Source organism: Anoplopoma fimbria, chromosome 12 (assembly GCF_027596085.1).
Source record: "Anoplopoma fimbria isolate UVic2021 breed Golden Eagle Sablefish chromosome 12, Afim_UVic_2022, whole genome shotgun sequence".
Lineage (NCBI taxonomy): Eukaryota > Metazoa > Chordata > Actinopteri > Perciformes > Anoplopomatidae > Anoplopoma > Anoplopoma fimbria.
The window spans coordinates 20,875,331-20,891,911 of record NC_072460.1 but is presented as its reverse complement, the minus strand read 5'-3'; the positions used below and the strand labels follow the sequence as shown (position 1 = coordinate 20,891,911).

General features: G+C 41.2%; 1 protein-coding gene across 1 annotated transcript in view; it reads left to right on the top strand.

Annotated features, from left to right (window-relative positions):
* Positions 1-217: 217 nt before the first annotated feature.
* LOC129099500 (metabotropic glutamate receptor 4-like) overlaps positions 218-16,581 on the top strand; it is a 120,334-nt gene continuing 103,970 nt past the window's right edge. Inside the window, exon 1 of the mRNA XM_054608754.1 lies at positions 218-751. Coding sequence (XP_054464729.1) covers positions 218-751 — 534 coding nt within the window. The remainder of the gene's footprint in view (positions 752-16,581) is intronic.

The window sequence follows — 16,581 nt, the reverse complement described above, 5'->3', positions numbered from 1 at the left end:
GAGATAAAGAGAGCGAGAGTGCATAATTAGAGTTTGTGTTGGAGCCATAAAACCATGAGAAGAGACTTCTGAAGACGACTGTGCTCTGAAAAAAAACACTGCGCCTAACCTTCAGGACATTTGTATGCGCGTGTGTGTGTGTGGGTATATGCGCGCACGCCGCTTTCTTTTTCAAAGGGCTTGAATTTGTGTTTGGATGCAGATTTAGCCTTTCATTATGACTCTGCGAGGAGGCTTCGAGAGAGCGTGGATTGGCTGCAACAGTGGCGTCTGCTGCCGGGTTTTGCTGCTCGCTTGTTATTTCTCCATCGCCTTGGCAGCCAAACCCAAAACGCCGGGCCACACGCACCTCAATTCAATACGCATCGATGGGGACATATCTCTGGGTGGGCTGTTCCCCGTGCACGCGAGGGGGAACGACGGCAAGGCCTGCGGGGAGCTGAAGAAGGAGAAAGGGATCCATAGGCTGGAGGCCATGTTATTCGCCCTGGATCGTATCAATAATGACAATGAGCTGCTGCCTAATATCACCCTGGGGGCGCGCATCCTGGACACCTGCTCCCGGGACACCCATGCTCTGGAGCAGTCGCTGACATTCGTTCAGGCGTTGATTGAGAAAGACTCAACCGATGTCAAGTGTCTCAGCGGAGGGCCGCCCATCATCACTAAGCCGGAGAGAGTGGTGGGAGTGATTGGTGCATCTGCCAGCTCCGTGTCAATCATGGTAGCCAACATCTTGCGTCTCTTCAAGGTCAGTTTCTCCTCCTTCTCACTTTACTTTTTCTTCCAATATCTTTCTCATCACGGTTGCCGTGCACAGAAATATTAAAGTATTCCCTAAAGGATATTCCCTCCAACTTATTTTTGGAGATTGGATTCTCAGTTGAAAACAATATAAACCAAAGGAAAACTTAATGAAACTAATTTGCCAGGGTTTCTATCTTCTAATTAATTCAGGGAACCTGCTCAGTGCTGTCAAACCAAACTGCAGGCCACAACCCAATTAATGGGCATAAGGACGGTGTCAAAACAAGTTGTCTCTTTCTCATAATATCCCAATATTCATGCCAGACTAGCTGTAGTAAGAAGACAGTGGTTATGTATTGTAACTCATGCTCTACAAACACAAGTGAGACATTCTTATGGGCTCTAGGGCTTGGTGTTTTTATGAATCTACTGACTAACATTGTGCATGTATGTGCCCAGTCATGAATCTAATAACCCTATGGGGCTGAGCATTAAGTACATAATTGTCCTACTTTTGCTCTTCCTCATCCATATAGCTTTTGGCGACTAGTGAAGTGGAAGAGAGCACGACATGAGCTTCCATTGGCGTTCAAATAACAAAATGTACAATATGAAGCTGTTGATCTATTTACAAAGGCGTCATCTTTTAAAAAGGCCCTATAGGAGATGAGGCCTGAATGCCCTGCTGTTGCATTGATTGAACAATGTCTCAAATGCAACTCTGGGGCTAACTGACGGCTCAGCCGAGGGCAAGAGGGTGAATAGTAAAATACCCCATGTCACAAGCCTGATTAACAAGTCACTAGTAAGGCAGAATAAATACCACATTTGCTGCTTCTTTATAAAGTGGTGGATGAACTACCTAACACAAGGCTGGCATCAGTTTCTAACCGTCACAAGTCCTGGTCCTGTACATCCATAAACGTCTTTTTTTCTAGTGCCATGTACAAAAACCTGGCCCACAACTTTCCGTATGAGGTGATTACACATTAGTTAATCTTCCAGCTGAGCAGAAAGGAGGTTGGTGACATATCTCACACAGGAATTTTCCCAAAGTTCAGCACAACACACTAGATTGGTGTGTGATTGGTGAGCACACTGCTCCAGCACTCTACGTCACATGCCAACATCTTTTCGGGCTGTACAGGACTGTTTAATAAATGCAAATAAGTCTCTAGGAGATGTTTCCAACAGAGATGCACTGATCCAACTATTTAGGTCCCAGTCCTGATACATGGGCTTTGGGTATCGGCCGATACAGAGTACTGATCCGATACCAGTGTTTAATTAATAACCATTATGCATCACTGTGTGCAAACTACTTGGATTAAATTTTAAAAAACAAAAAACAAAAACCCAAAGGCTTGCTGCCAGACTCCTTGTGGAGGCCTGTCCACTCGCAAGCTTGTGTGACGTCTTCATGCCACAAATTGGCAAGCCTCTGTTTGGGAAGGATTTTGCCAATGAGTTGTTGTGTGTTCCAAATAGTATGCCAAATCCTGCAGTGGAAGGGCATTGAGCCGTTCCATCCAAGACTTTGTGTTCTTGAATGAGTTTTGTGTGTGTATGTTGCTACTCAGATTCTGAAAAGGGTACACAAGGTATTCTCCCTCTGGACGGAGGTCAGAGTGAGCAGGAATCCTGTTTTTGATAGACAATGGCCTTAAAAGTCTGCCCAGTGGGCTTGAACAGCCTGCTTGAGAGGGGCCTTGAGCACGACGGACAAATCCCACTGAGGGACTGAGAGGAGAATGCTACAGGATGAGGCCACTTCACTCCAAGAAGGAAACACTATATTTCAAAAGACAGTTACTAAAAACTACCTCTCTCCAAACCCATCATGGGAAGAGATAGCGGAAACATACACTTTGACACACTGGGCAACTATAGGCATAACCATTAGTCTTCTGCATATCACAGAGCTTCAGCATAATAACCATGAGCTGCACCTGTCCACCTCTTTGCATCAATAGAGGGATCAGACGGGAGGACGGAAAAGCTTAAGAACAGGCTTTTAGGTAATAGATGTTCAAATGCATCCAACTCCAATGGTGGATTTGTCACTGGTTGAGGGGAAAAAAAAATTCCAGGGTGTTCGGTCTCTACACGAACAGTTGACATCATTCCAGCTTTAAAAAGTACGTGGACTTCTTGAGTCAGTGGATGACGAACCATTTCAGACACATTTCAGGTTTATTTTGGAACACCAACATGGGATGGCGGTACACTCAGAATGAAACATGGATGGTAAACAGGCAGGTTGGTAATATTGGTGCTATTTGTATAGCAAACCCTGGAAAACCCTCATTTGTACAGCATTATACAAGGGTTGTCTCCAGTATGAAAGTGTAACACTGTGGTAATGAATTGTTAGATGTGCAGCAGTGAGTTCCCCAATTCCTTTTTATTGGAACACCAACTCCAATCAGCTAAATAAATAGTGAATCTGTTTATTCTGCTAAAATCTGACAGAAAAATGCTTCATCATCCCTATCTGAAAAAAAAAAAGCTGCCTATCAATGTCTCTGGATTGCAAATATTGTATCTAACAGACAAAACAGGTCAGCGTCACTTCCCCTTGGCTTATCGTTTTCTTTATGTCTTTGAAATTCTTACTCTGTTCAGTGTTGGTTTTCATAATGTTACACCAAATGCCAAGTAGATAGCGTTAATTGCGAATAAAAAGCAGAGCCCGTCACAACACTGGTGGCGACCTTTCTTAAAACATCGCTCTAGATATTCATTCCTCTAGTATTTCAAATAAACATTGTGGAGAACTGGGAAGCTTTAAAAGCCTTTAATCGACTTATCTTGTGTTTTGCAGTCGACAGGCGGAACAGTTTTTCATGAATCACACTAATATGGAAACAAGAAGCCGTGGAAATGTGATTTGTATGGGGCCCGGAAGGGGCCCCAGGTGAAAAGGATAGTACAGGCTTTAATATTTTTAATAATGTTAATACTAAACAAGTCACAAGATGATAGTGAATATGCATGAGGTAGACCTGGTACCTGTTTTTCAATTTATTGCAGTGAGCCAGATGCACATCACCTCTTTGTTTTGGTTAATGTGTGCCCTTGTTTCTGTAATTTTCTCTTCAGGGTTTTAATCTTCATGCAAAAAATTTAATAATGCAAACAAGTTGATAAATTGTTCCCACTGTGCTTAATGTAGCTAATTATCAAATAATGAATTCACTTGATTGCAGTATTTCAGTTAATAATGGTATTTAGTTTAGGTGATGAGCCTTTTTTTTGCTGATAGCAAGGCAATCCATTATCGCAAAAACATAAACCCACAACATATTTAGACCTTCTTCCACAAATGGAAACTAGAGTGATGTTTTAGTGTATCGGCCATTAAGTTGGTCGAGTTCTCATTTTCTTTGGTGGAATTGTATAAAATTAGGGGTTGGGAGCAAAATTGTAATGATTCTCTGGCAATTGTCAAGATGCATGGTGGGAAAGGCAGGTAATCACCAACTGGTGCAGAGGAAGATTTGAGGTAGAGAGGGCAAATTCAAAATAAAATAATGGGTGGATTTTTCCTTTAAAATATTTTTTTCGGCCTTTTGGAACAAATGCTATTTGAATTTCAAAATGTAAAAATCCAGCAAGACCCATCAGAAACCACTCTGCTGCAATTACAGCACATGCATCCTCGGTGCTTGCCGTTACCCCTAAGGATATTAACTGATATGTGAAGCTAAGGTTGAACTCCTGCACGGCACGGCTCGGCAGGTTGCGGCTCTTCTCTCAATCATTAAAGTCACATAAAAACCATAAGTAAGACTCCCTTGAGTGGCAAAGTGAGTCTCACTGCTCACCACTTCCCTTTTAATGACTTCAAAAGTCGGGTTCGGCTTCTGTCAACCTTTTCCTCACCTGAACTGCTGAGTTGAAACTAAACCCAAGATGATGATGATGGGGAGTCTTTTTTTTGTGTGTGTGTGTGCATATAACTAGATTGTTTTATAGAAAAGCCAGGACAATAATTAAAAAACTATCAAGGTGTTATGAGGCGTTACAGAAGTGCCATCAGGTTTAAGGGCTGATTTGTTTGTTATCATGCTGTGTGTGTTTTTAGAGTTGCTTCAACAAATACGTAGACAAGTAGAAACGCATGAAAGCATACAATAAACATAATAATATACCACCGATATAATTTTGGAACGAATGCAGTTAACGCCGCTTGTCATCCTCATGAGGCAAATAATTTGTTTCCTGACTGTTGCTGGCTTCATGCTTTGCAGTTGTTTTTCAGCTCCTTCCCTTTGGGCTTTTCCTTATCCTCCTCACAGTGTTTGAGTGCCTGAAGGCGAAGTGTTTGCTCAGCACTTCAGAGCAGGCAGGATTCCATCCCAATGGTGTGTCATGAATATTTTACTATATTGTTACGTAATTTACGCCCAGGGATTGGGGTTGAAAGCTCCCTCTCCGCACGCCCTCATCACTGGGTCCAGCCTTTGGTCTGTTCTCATCATTTGGTTTTCATACTGCTCTATAACGGGAGCAAAGTGCACGAGCACTTGTGGTAATTAGTGGTTGGTTGCTTATGATACTCAAGACAGACTGAGAATAATTAAAGCCCCAGGCTTTTGATTGTGCCTCTCACACATCACTGAAAACTGCTACACTGGCTGGCTTGAGGAATATTGCTGCAGCAGTCAGAAACTGCAGGAGCGTGCACTGTGTTTCAGGTAGCGAGGTTGCCGTGCTGAGACAATCATAAGCTCTCAGACAAAGAGGGTGGTGGTTTGGGCAACTTCCACACAGCAGCTCTCTAAATTAGGTACAAGCAGGCACAGTCAGTCAGCAGGACTGAGTCTTTCCTCTGTGGAGGAGTGAGCCTGGAACTGTGGAGACAGATGGAGTGAGGAGAAGAGAGGTGCTGGCAAGGGAGGCTGAGCAGAAAGAAGAGGTTTAACTATTTGCCCGTGGTGCTGTCTGTGGAGAAGAGACCTTGCATCCTACTTTCTCTTCCCTCATTAGAGACAGAGGCAGAGGCCCTTAGGCACAGTGCCTTTCTCCCCCTCAGCATTTTACTGTTGGATTATCTCACCAGCCCAGAGTGAAGCAGCCTGATCTCACTCCGAGGGTGTGAAATACCAAAGTCTAGGCAGTGGCGTTTGGCGTCTTGGTACTGACGCACGAGGCCCCCTTTAGCGTCTGTATGAGACGCACCAGGCTTTTAACTTACTCCACTGTAAACCCATCCGTGTCATTATAAGACGCTCAGAACAATGGATGTAATATTTAAAACAAAACAGTCTGCAAAGGGCAGGAGGGAGGGTTGGTGGATGGGTCAAGCAACACAGGACTTATCCTCAGGAGACCTGCATTCGTGTCCCCTGTGCAACCAAAAGCTGAGTTATTTCTACGTTATGTCAAGAGATGCTACGTCACTGAGGCCATGAAGTTACGTCCGTAGCTTAAATTACATTTTTTCTCAACCTAACAGCCCATAACTAACCGCCATCATTTCACAACATTAACATCGTGTATCTATGTTAACCGCAACAGTTTCAAAACATCCAAACACAAACGTTCTGCGTCAAGATACTACGCAAAAGGGCTTCTGCCCCAGAACAACAATATGATGAGTGTGGATGAGATCACATTGGGTGAAGACATGCTGAAAAGCTTTTCACTTTCATTCGTTCATGGTCAATCCATTCATGGAGCCATAAAGGTAAATATCCGTCTCAGTTAATGTCAGACATGAGGAAAAATTGTGTCGATATACAAAAGTGTTCGACAGGGTGCAAGTTGAAAAAGCATATAGTGTAGTTAGCCATAAAACAAAAAGTTGTGATGGTTAATGTGTTGAAATAACCCCATTTACAGATCCCGCAGACACAGAACAACATTAACCTCATTTGGAGCCATGTTTACTTGTGAACTGACAAAAGCAAGTCCAATATTCACTCTCCTTGCTGAACACGAGGTTGATGCCAGCAATAAGGCCTAATCAAAACAGTAAAGTCACAGGCTGAGCTGAAAAATGCTAAACTGCTTCATTAAGCTGGGCGATGCTGCATATATTGGTGATATTTCTGTGCGTTTGGCTTGACACCCAACCCCTTGACCTCTGCAAAGTATCAATTTGGGCTGCTTAAAATTCTGTATGATGTCTTCTGACTTAAAGGAAATGTCAACTCCATCAAAAGTCTGATTGCTTTATGATAGCAAAGGTTCAACCTTGACCTTTCGATAAGTTACAGTGTGGCCACTGACTCACAATTATCAAAACATGGGTAGGGCTTATTTAAAGTAATTGTGTTCAATGGGACTTTTGTTCCTCGGAGTGTAGTACAGTTATACGCTACACTCTGGCTTGTTACTGCTCTATCATGCCTGGACGCTGCTCCCAAGGTGTTCCCTGTCACCTTCACAGAGCCTCAACAACCTGGAACTGGGTGGTAATTGAGGAGAAAGAGAAAAAGAGAGAGATAGAGGACTGGATTGGAGAATTGATTCTGACTTAGCTCACTTCCAAGTGTAATTTGGTGCACACTTCGCTACATTAGCTCATTCACTCAGCCCATTCCCTGAAACCCACCCACCCATGCCCCAGCAAAATCCCACGTATTCGCTGAAATTCCTACAGCCTGAGAGTCTAACCGAAACAAACAAACAAACAAACACACAAACAAACAAACAAACAGGGAAGTCAAAGCAATTGTTTTCAGTGTGCTCACAGACCAATGAGCTTCCACGGTTAATCCCCTCAACTTGACTTGATTTTTACAACTGAGCAGCCCAAATCCACAAAGCTGTCTCTCTCTCGACCCCAGATTGCGGACATCCTCCATCTACCATGCTCTGGCTACAAAAGAGGAAGCTCCTTTAGTTCAGGATTAGTTCCGACTCAACTCACTTTGCCCACCCAAGCCCAGGCGGTCAATTCTCAGGACAGTCATGAGTGAAGGCTGCCCAGAGCCTTGCCTTTTATTCTTGGCACTAGTTTATCCCCTTTCTCCTGCCGTCTGCAAATCCCTCTGCAGACAAGCCGCACCACTGCTGGTAATCACCAAGCACAGTGACAAAAAAGCTACTGTGTGGCTGTGTCCTTGTGTGCATTCTCTTTCTTGATATGTTAGGTTTCACTCAAATTAATTTACTGGCATTTAATTAGCGTGCACTAGCAGGCCCACTGAGGGGATGCTGGCAGGATGGTAAAAATGTATTTTCTTTTTTAAATGTCTGATTTAATTCTGTTGAGAATTGCTGTGAAATTCTCAAAGCCACGAGAGACAAGAAAGAGCACGACACAAACACCAACAGGGTTTGCTTATGTTCTCTGTACAGGAGCTGTCACTAAACCACAGTGCTTTAGATGTGCATCTGGTACCCTGCTCTGACTTTTTAAAAAGTTTAAAAGAAGAAAAAAAAAAACCAGCATCTTAAGAACAGAACAAACAGCGCACAGCCATCACCTAGTTTTCCTGAAAAGAGCGTGGGATTAAAAGCTTGGAGCTGTCTCACCTGCATAATCTCACCATCAACCCAACAATCCATCACTGTCCTGCTGTGTCGAGGCTGTGCTTGCTTAAAATTTACTCAGACTTAAACAAAGGGTTGTTTCCACAATGAAGAGAAAACAGAAAAACCTTCAGTAGCTCAAGCAAATTCAAACAAGAAAGCAATCAATGGTGCCGTGACAGCTTCCGTATTGATTGTGGGAAAAGGATTTTCATTTTTCTTTAACTTAAGCAAGCAGAGTGACAGTGTTCGCTGGCGAAAAAATAATTTGTGACGGAGAGCTGAGTTATGTCTTAATTTCAGCACAGCACTTTATGTGTTCTGGTCTTTACTAATAAACATAAAACCTATGAGCAAGAAAAGGTCAACGTAATAAAGATTTCATAGGGGCCACTGTAAAGTTCCTTCAAGGGATGATCTTAAAGGGATCATTCTGTCAGCCTAATGCCAGCCGTTATCTTGAGTTTACCCCGCAGCGGGGACGGAAAAAGAAAGTTGGGCCGCCTTCAGGCTAAGCAGCTTGGACATCATCCAGCCTCCCAGCACATGAGACAACACGGAGGCTCCCATGAGTCACTGCTGTGTCACACAAAGGGACTGGCTTTCTGGTCAGAGGCAGTTGGGAATTACCATGAACACAGAACATTCATGCTCTAATTTAGAAAATAACTGCGGCAAACTGATACTTACTCATTTTACATTTTCTTTTGTAGGGAGCACTGTGATATAAAGGGACAGTCATTGAGTAATAGATGACTATACAATGTATTTTGCAAAACAGGCCTGTAGTAAAAAACAAGATTAAGAGTCTCCAACCATGCTAACACGCTCAATGAAACTGCTGATATCTATAATGCTTGCCATATTCAGCTTCTTAGCTGACTATTTTAGCATGCTAACATATGCTTATTAGCACTGAACACAAAGTAAAGCTGAGGCTGATGGAAATGTCATTAGTTTTCCCAGTGTGTAGTCATAAACTAAAATATTGAACAGAATTAACTACTTGAGGAAAAGTTAAGGGATAGCCAAGGTTATTATAATTTGTCCTGTGGGAACCATGAATATCGGTTAAAAGTTTTGTGCCAATCCATCTAATAGATAATGAGATCATTCACTGGATTAGGGAAGACTTTCAACCTGCGGGTGGGGCTGGAGAAAACGTCAGAGGAGGACCAAAGTCATTAGGGTTCATCCTCTGGAGAACATCAATGTCTGCACACATATTCAAGTCAATCGATCCAATAGTTGTTTAGATGTTTCAGTCTGGTCCAAACACCCACCACAACAGGGTGTTGGTAATACTCATGCACTGAAACGGATACTAGGCTGATAGTCATTCTTGTTATTTGAAAAGATAGAAAATACCAAGCACTAACTACATTTTGCTTTTAAGTGATGTTTAATTAGAATGTCATACATCTTTTGATTAAACAAATATAACCTCTGCCAAAAGCAAGAGACATCAAAACCATAATTTCCCACAGTACCATCAATGCACTAGGAAAATCTAATAAAGATAGAACTGGTGACATGAAATTATAGTAATGAATTTCTACATTAATTCCACTGATTTTCTTGGCAGAAACCACTGGGATTGATTCATCTCACCTAATGCCTTGAAATACATTTAAGACTTGCTCCAGAGACATTATTTAACATTTTATTTAAAGCTGTGGATCCATGCCAGGAGTAGAGCTTTGATTAGCTTGAGAATCATTTCTTAACATTCACTTTAGAGAAATCTCGTTTTTTAGCGATGTACCAAGAAAAACAAGTATGGGGTTTGCTTTCCTATTTCAAATCAGATTGATGTAAAAAGAAGCTGACAAATAAATGAAATGGTTTCAGTGACTGGGATGGTTGATATTTTCTGTTTGTATGCCAACAGGCAAAGATGAGATGAGGTAAAACAACAGCATATGCTATTTGCACCCAGAAGTCAGAACCCAACAATACTATTTGCACCCGATCTGGGCCCAAATTCGACACTGTATTTGAATATATATTTTTTCCTAAATAAAGCAAACAAAAAAGTCTGGAAAAAAAAATAACTGACCAATTATAAAAAGTGTAAAAAGGCCCATCAAAGGACTCAAACCCCAGTCTCCTCATGTAAGCTGTCAGTTTGACCCATTCATCCACCACAACCTAGTCCCTACACATACTTTGGCGCTCTTTTCTCTTCTACTACATTACTATAACTATAACTATTTTTCTAAACTGACCCTCCAGATGGTTTTCACAAAATCAACTAAGGAGCTGTCATTGCAAAATTGTTTCAAAAAAGGGCAGGCACTTCACAAAAAATAATTGGCAGATGATTGAATGAACCATCTGTCAGTTAAACCCTTTGCCGAAGCCAGTCAGGAGATGAGTGAAAACATCTTATATCGAGAAAAAGGCTCCAGTGCCGTTCGTTGCTCTTCTTTCAATGAACAAACACTCTCCAGTTGTGATATAACTGATACTATTGCAGCAAAAATCCATTGTTGTTTAGCACGAACAGTCCCCTCTCCGTATCGTCGCACACATAACTAAGCCACCTCAAAAGCTGCCAGTAGCTCCTCACAGGACTTAGATTGGTCCGTGCTTTGGCTTACAGGGCACAAATGCATTACTTGAAGTCTGACAAGGTATGTTTTTAGCGTGACATGATCCCGTGATTCTCATGTAATCTTGTAGCATAGCGAGAATCCAACTGCTGTGCAAGGTGAAATCTTTCAGCCAGCTAACAATTGCTAAAATAAGAAGCATTTTCAACTTGGCCAGGTGTGAATAGCTGAATAGATTCCTTGTGACTCGTGGTGCAAAAGGACGCCGGCGGTTCATCTACTCAGATCTTTTATGCTGTTTGAAACACATTCAGACCCGTTGCTTCTTGATTGCTTAAGCTCCAGTATACATTTCTAATGATCTAACACCAGATGGTCCCACTTGTCCCATGCATTTGTTTACATTTTCACCAATCTGGATTCCCTTGAGCACTTCCAGTTTTCTGTTACTAGTGCAAAGGTGGAGCGCTGCCATCGAGGAAAGAGACAATTTGCATGGCTTTACAGCAGCTGCCATTTTTATGAAGTCAGTTGGTATTTAAAACCAGTGTCCAATGAGACTTACTGCAAATATGAAGGCATTATACAAAAGCCAATCATGCATACTCTCCAAATATTTGTACACATTCACTCAACCAGCTGGCAGAGGGGAATCAATTCTCATTTACGGGCTAATTATGGTCTCAAAAGCTTCCTCACGCGATGGATCCTTAAGGACTAGCTGTCTGGTTGTCATCAGCTCCATCACCTTGTTTCTTTAACCTGCAATCATTAAGCTCTCAAGATTTGAAGACCTTCCATTACAAACACACACCTGGTTATTGACCCGGCGTCTTCAAGCTGGTGAGACAACATGCCTCATTTCCTGACATGTTTACCTTGTCTGGAAATCAGTGTTTGGACATGTACAGAGCAAAATTGTGACATATTGCTATTGATTTCTCAAGAAGGTGACATGTTGTCATTAAACTTTAGATGGCTGTTTCATAATGGTGGCAAACTGTAAACGTCTCTGCCCTGTGCCCTCTGACTCTGAGGATCATTCCCTTAATTCTTGTCATTAAATGTTAAATGTATCAATAATGGTTAAACCATTGTGGGCAGTTTAAATGCTTTTAATTCAGTAAAAATATTTCTACACATGGCATCAACACAAGTGTAGCTGTGTTTAGCAGTCCGGATAACAGCAATAGAATAGTAATAAAACAGAATAGTAGTCATCTCTTATGAGGCCAGTGAGCCACAGATTCTTTGTGATATTGTCCTCAGGAACCAGCATTTTGTATTTCATGTTGAAGTACTGTTTTGTGTCCTGAGGTCCTTTGTGTTAGTCACCGCTGATCTGTCTCATATAATACCGTTTGTTGCACAGTTAAACATATCTTGTAGGTCATCTTATCTAATCTTAGTTGGGATACATTAAAGATGATTGTTTTGCACTTTAAGGCTAGTATTTAAGTATTAAGAGTTAAGAATTCAATATGGGCCTCAATAATAATAATGATAATAATATTGGATGAGTGTTTGTATAATTGGCGATTGTTCGTGGCTGTAATAATTTGGATGTAGTTTCTTATCCCAAGAAAAAAGTGGCAGCTTAGACACTCAGGTTTCCCCACTGTTAGCTCTGTCAGCACTTTTACCGTAGTTTGCACTGTTAGCGCTAATAGTACCGTTAGCTGCAAGCCGTTGAGAGGCCAAAGAAATGCTCCCAATCTCATATATAGCACCTTTCATTTAACCCACTTTATTGTTTTCCCCTCAAATTATCTTTTTGAAGACACACTGTTTCAGAATTCAGAATTTATATTGCAGAACTTGAGATGTTGGATAAATAGTTGTTGTTGAATAAATTAACCTACAGATATTTAACTCTTAGGTGAAACCACAGTGAAAGAACAATTACACCACACCTTCATTAAGTATATTATAGGCCAGATGTAAAAGGCGCAGAATGTACACCCAAAAAGTTGCGGATAGATTTCGTAGGGGTAGTTTCCAGATTTTAATTGAAGTCTTCAAATTAAAACAAGGTTACTCTCCACTCCTCATCTCACTTCTCCTCCCCGCTCCTCTCCTCTTCTTTTTTTGCCATAACTCCTTGTGACAAACGACTCCCCCTTCCACCACTCAGCACAGTGCACCTCTTCCTCTCTGTGTTTGGTGACGTTTGATTAGGTTTAGGCACATAAACGATTTGGTGAGGGAAAGATTATGATCGTAGTTAATAGAAATCAACATTGATTGTTGGTTGGAAACAGGAGTGTAAAAATCTAACCTCTGCATACTTACTGGCTTTGTAAAGGCATCAAAACATTTCCTCGTTTACTTCCGACGGACAAGCTGGAGGGCTTTGTCAATTATAAAACATATGCCATATTTAGGCAAATACTAGTGATGAAGCCGTTTCCTTGAGAGGAAAGTCTCTAAATATAAGTTAGATTTATAAGAATGTGTGGTGCAGTATACAGAATTATGTTTTTAGGACACATATTCATAGATTATAAATGATTCTACAGTTGAACACAGTTTCAGAGAGTTTTTACTCTCCCTGTTTGTCTGCACACAACTTTTGCAGGTAATACAGATTTGATTCCAGGAGCTCCTGGGTCATTGCCAAGGATGCTGCAGTTTCCCATCTCACGCTACTTGTAGTGCTTTCATGATAACATGATTTCATCTCGGGGCGGGGATCTCTACCCTGCAGGGCTCCTCGATAAGCTCGTGATGTGATCCACAGCCTCAAGAGTCTTACGAGTCCCTGCTGCTCATATGCAGCAAATGAAATGTCGAGCGTCAGTTTAATCACATTAACAATGCCGCATTCTTTATTTTGTAATGCATGACTTTCTAAGTCAGGGAGAGGATGTAATAGTCTTGATATCATAGGCTCTTGTATTTTGTTTGATCCCAGATTTACTGGCTTATTCGTCTCAATGACACTGCAAAGTCGACAGTACGGACGGTAAACCCACAAGATCCTATTGACCCCAGCATGAGTATGACCATTACTTAAAACCCGAGCAGTATCGACACAGGGATGAATACAGTGAGTGGATGGACCTGTTCCAAAGTCATTCAAAGGTGTTGTGCCATTAGATTTAGATGATAGTGTCGGCTGTGTGCGGGAGATCAATATCTGGGAATGAGCATAACAAATTCAACTTTCTATAAATTCTGTCATTGATATGTTCAGCAAACAAATGCAGTTGTTACAAATAGTTGGGTTTCCATCGTGTCAAACAATCTATTATGGGCCTCAGGGGGAAATATGAAATCACTTACAGTTTTTATTCTTTGTGTTTGACTGGAAAACATTGTTGCAGTAGGAGTTTATTCATATTATGTGAGTCATAAGAGCAAAATTCGCAAGGAAAATTATTTTCACAAATTCTGAATAAAAGATCAGATATAGTATATGAAATGCATGTAAGATATGACTATTAGTGCGTGCAAAAGGAGCAAAAACTTTTTAAATAACTTAAATATAGTTATATCTCTATCACGGAAAACATTCCTCTGTATAAGTAATTAGGCAGCCAAGGGGGAAATTCAATTAAGCAAAGCAGGTAATTATGCCCAACGTGAGTGTGAAACTTACTTTTACACAAACGTAAATTAGTTTCAATAGTGCTTGGAGAGTTGCAGATGAACCCTGAGGAAACTTTGGGTTTAATCAGCTTTTCTTTTTTCTTCGTTTCTTACAGTTGGACCAGCAACACAGGATAAAGGTTAGGGGAGGATAAGGAGGATAACACGCTTTACACCAATCAGTGTAGTGATGTATAAAGTTAGCCGCAATTTGAACCAAGGAACAAAATGTTTTGATTAAAAAGAGCCGTCCTTACAGCAGCGAATGCTTCCAGACAGCTGCTTTCCTCCTAATGGCACGTCTCCTCTAGAAACAGATTACCTGTGCAGACAGTGACACGTTTGTGTGAAAGCCATTGCCATCGACTCGGCGAATACATTACCTGCCTGTGTACGGTTCTCACAGTTAATCAGCTAGTCAGTGTTAATGGAGGCCTCACATCCTGACATAGACACCGTCAGCGAGTCAGCAGCTGGAGCAGAGTGCTTTTTTCTCCATCTTTTAACCACACTTTGGTTTCATGTTTTAAAAGCACAATAGACTGCTATGGTCAGCTGAAATAGCGGGAACGTAAAAGGCTCAGTGAAGTTAACCTCTTTTTTTTTTCTAAACAAGATGTGGCGGACTAATTGTTGAGGCAAATGCTTTGCACATTCATCACATGTGCTTCATACATGAATACATTGCCCAGTAGTTTAACGTTGCATAATAAAGAATATGGATCGCATGTGACATGGAGGTGCATTATAAAAATGTCCTATGTTCAACAATATGAGATATGTGGAATTTATTTTGTTGTGTGTACAGAAAAGAAAAATCCTCATTACTCAGGATGTTTGGAAACTATTAAAGGAAGAAAATGCTAAAGACTGTCCACAGTGAGCACTGTGCATTATCCAGATAATGTGAGCACCACAAACACAACATTTTATTTATTGCTATTCTGTAACATACTGTACATCGCTGTTGCTAAAGTGAATTATTTGTATATGGCTCAATATGGGCCGATTGTTGACAAATGATGTAAGGATGAATCAGAGAGTGAGTGCATGTGTCTGCAGCTTTCATGGATATCAGAGTAACATGAGGTACTCAACACCAATACGTTTTTAAATGCTGTGTCACGTCACCAGATACAACCTCAATGTATTTGACAGATTTCAGAAGTCAGCTAAAAAGAATATCTACCAGGTGTAAGAAAAAAAAAAAAAAGATTAATCAGTTTAAACTTTGAAGCAGTGCAACAAACAGTCGGTGGAGTTTTCAGATTTTTCAGCAAATTTACTTATTGTTCTAAATATTTCATGCTGCCGTCAGTCTTTGTAAAAGCCACAACGAGAATATTGCACCTATGTTTCATCTTATTTCTATTTGCAGGTCCTAAACATCAAAGATCTCCCTCAGGTGAAAAGCCTGGTTTGCTTGCACATGGAGAAGTTGGCTGTCTGTTGGCATCAATGTCAAAGCGCACACAGGAATGACTAGATTGAAACACTCAGGCAATCAGCCTGCGCTGCTCACAGACTTTAGCTAGGCGCAGCTTGATTTTGAGCAGGAGAGACTGCAGGCACACTCACTCAACCCACTCTGTTGTCTCATAACTGCTGCACGCTGCATGTGCTATCAATGCTTTTCACCGCCCCGCTTCTCTTTTCTGCAAGTTAAGCTGAAAAAAGAGTGATGAAATATTTAAAATCCAAGTATTGAGGTTTGCGGAGGAGGGCCTTCCTTTCTCTCCGCATCCCAGAGACGAAACACATGTAGGTGTAGTTTGACTTGATTTAATTCAAGTAAATGGAATGCAGCTTAGCAGGAGAAGAGTAAATGATGACCTTAAGATTTAGATGGTGTCTATTGGTTAATGTAAAATGAGGGAAGCCAATGAGAGTGGACCGTTTTCCACTAGTTTACAGTGCATGTTTCTATTTTTGGGACATCGCAGCCAAAATGCTATATTGAATTTGTCGCCGTGGGACGGATTCTAATTTGTTTAAACAATCTATGCAAATTAAATGTGATTTGCATTCACTTTTGTGAAGTTCAGCAGTTAGTTGTCTGCAATTAAAATGCTCTTCAACGGGGGAGAAAAGGCCACCCTAGACACATGGCATTCATAATGCTGTGTCAACCCTCAAAGCTTGTGAACAAGGATTTACTGATTTTTCTTTTTGTGGTAATTTGATAGTGAGAGAGTCTTCTTTT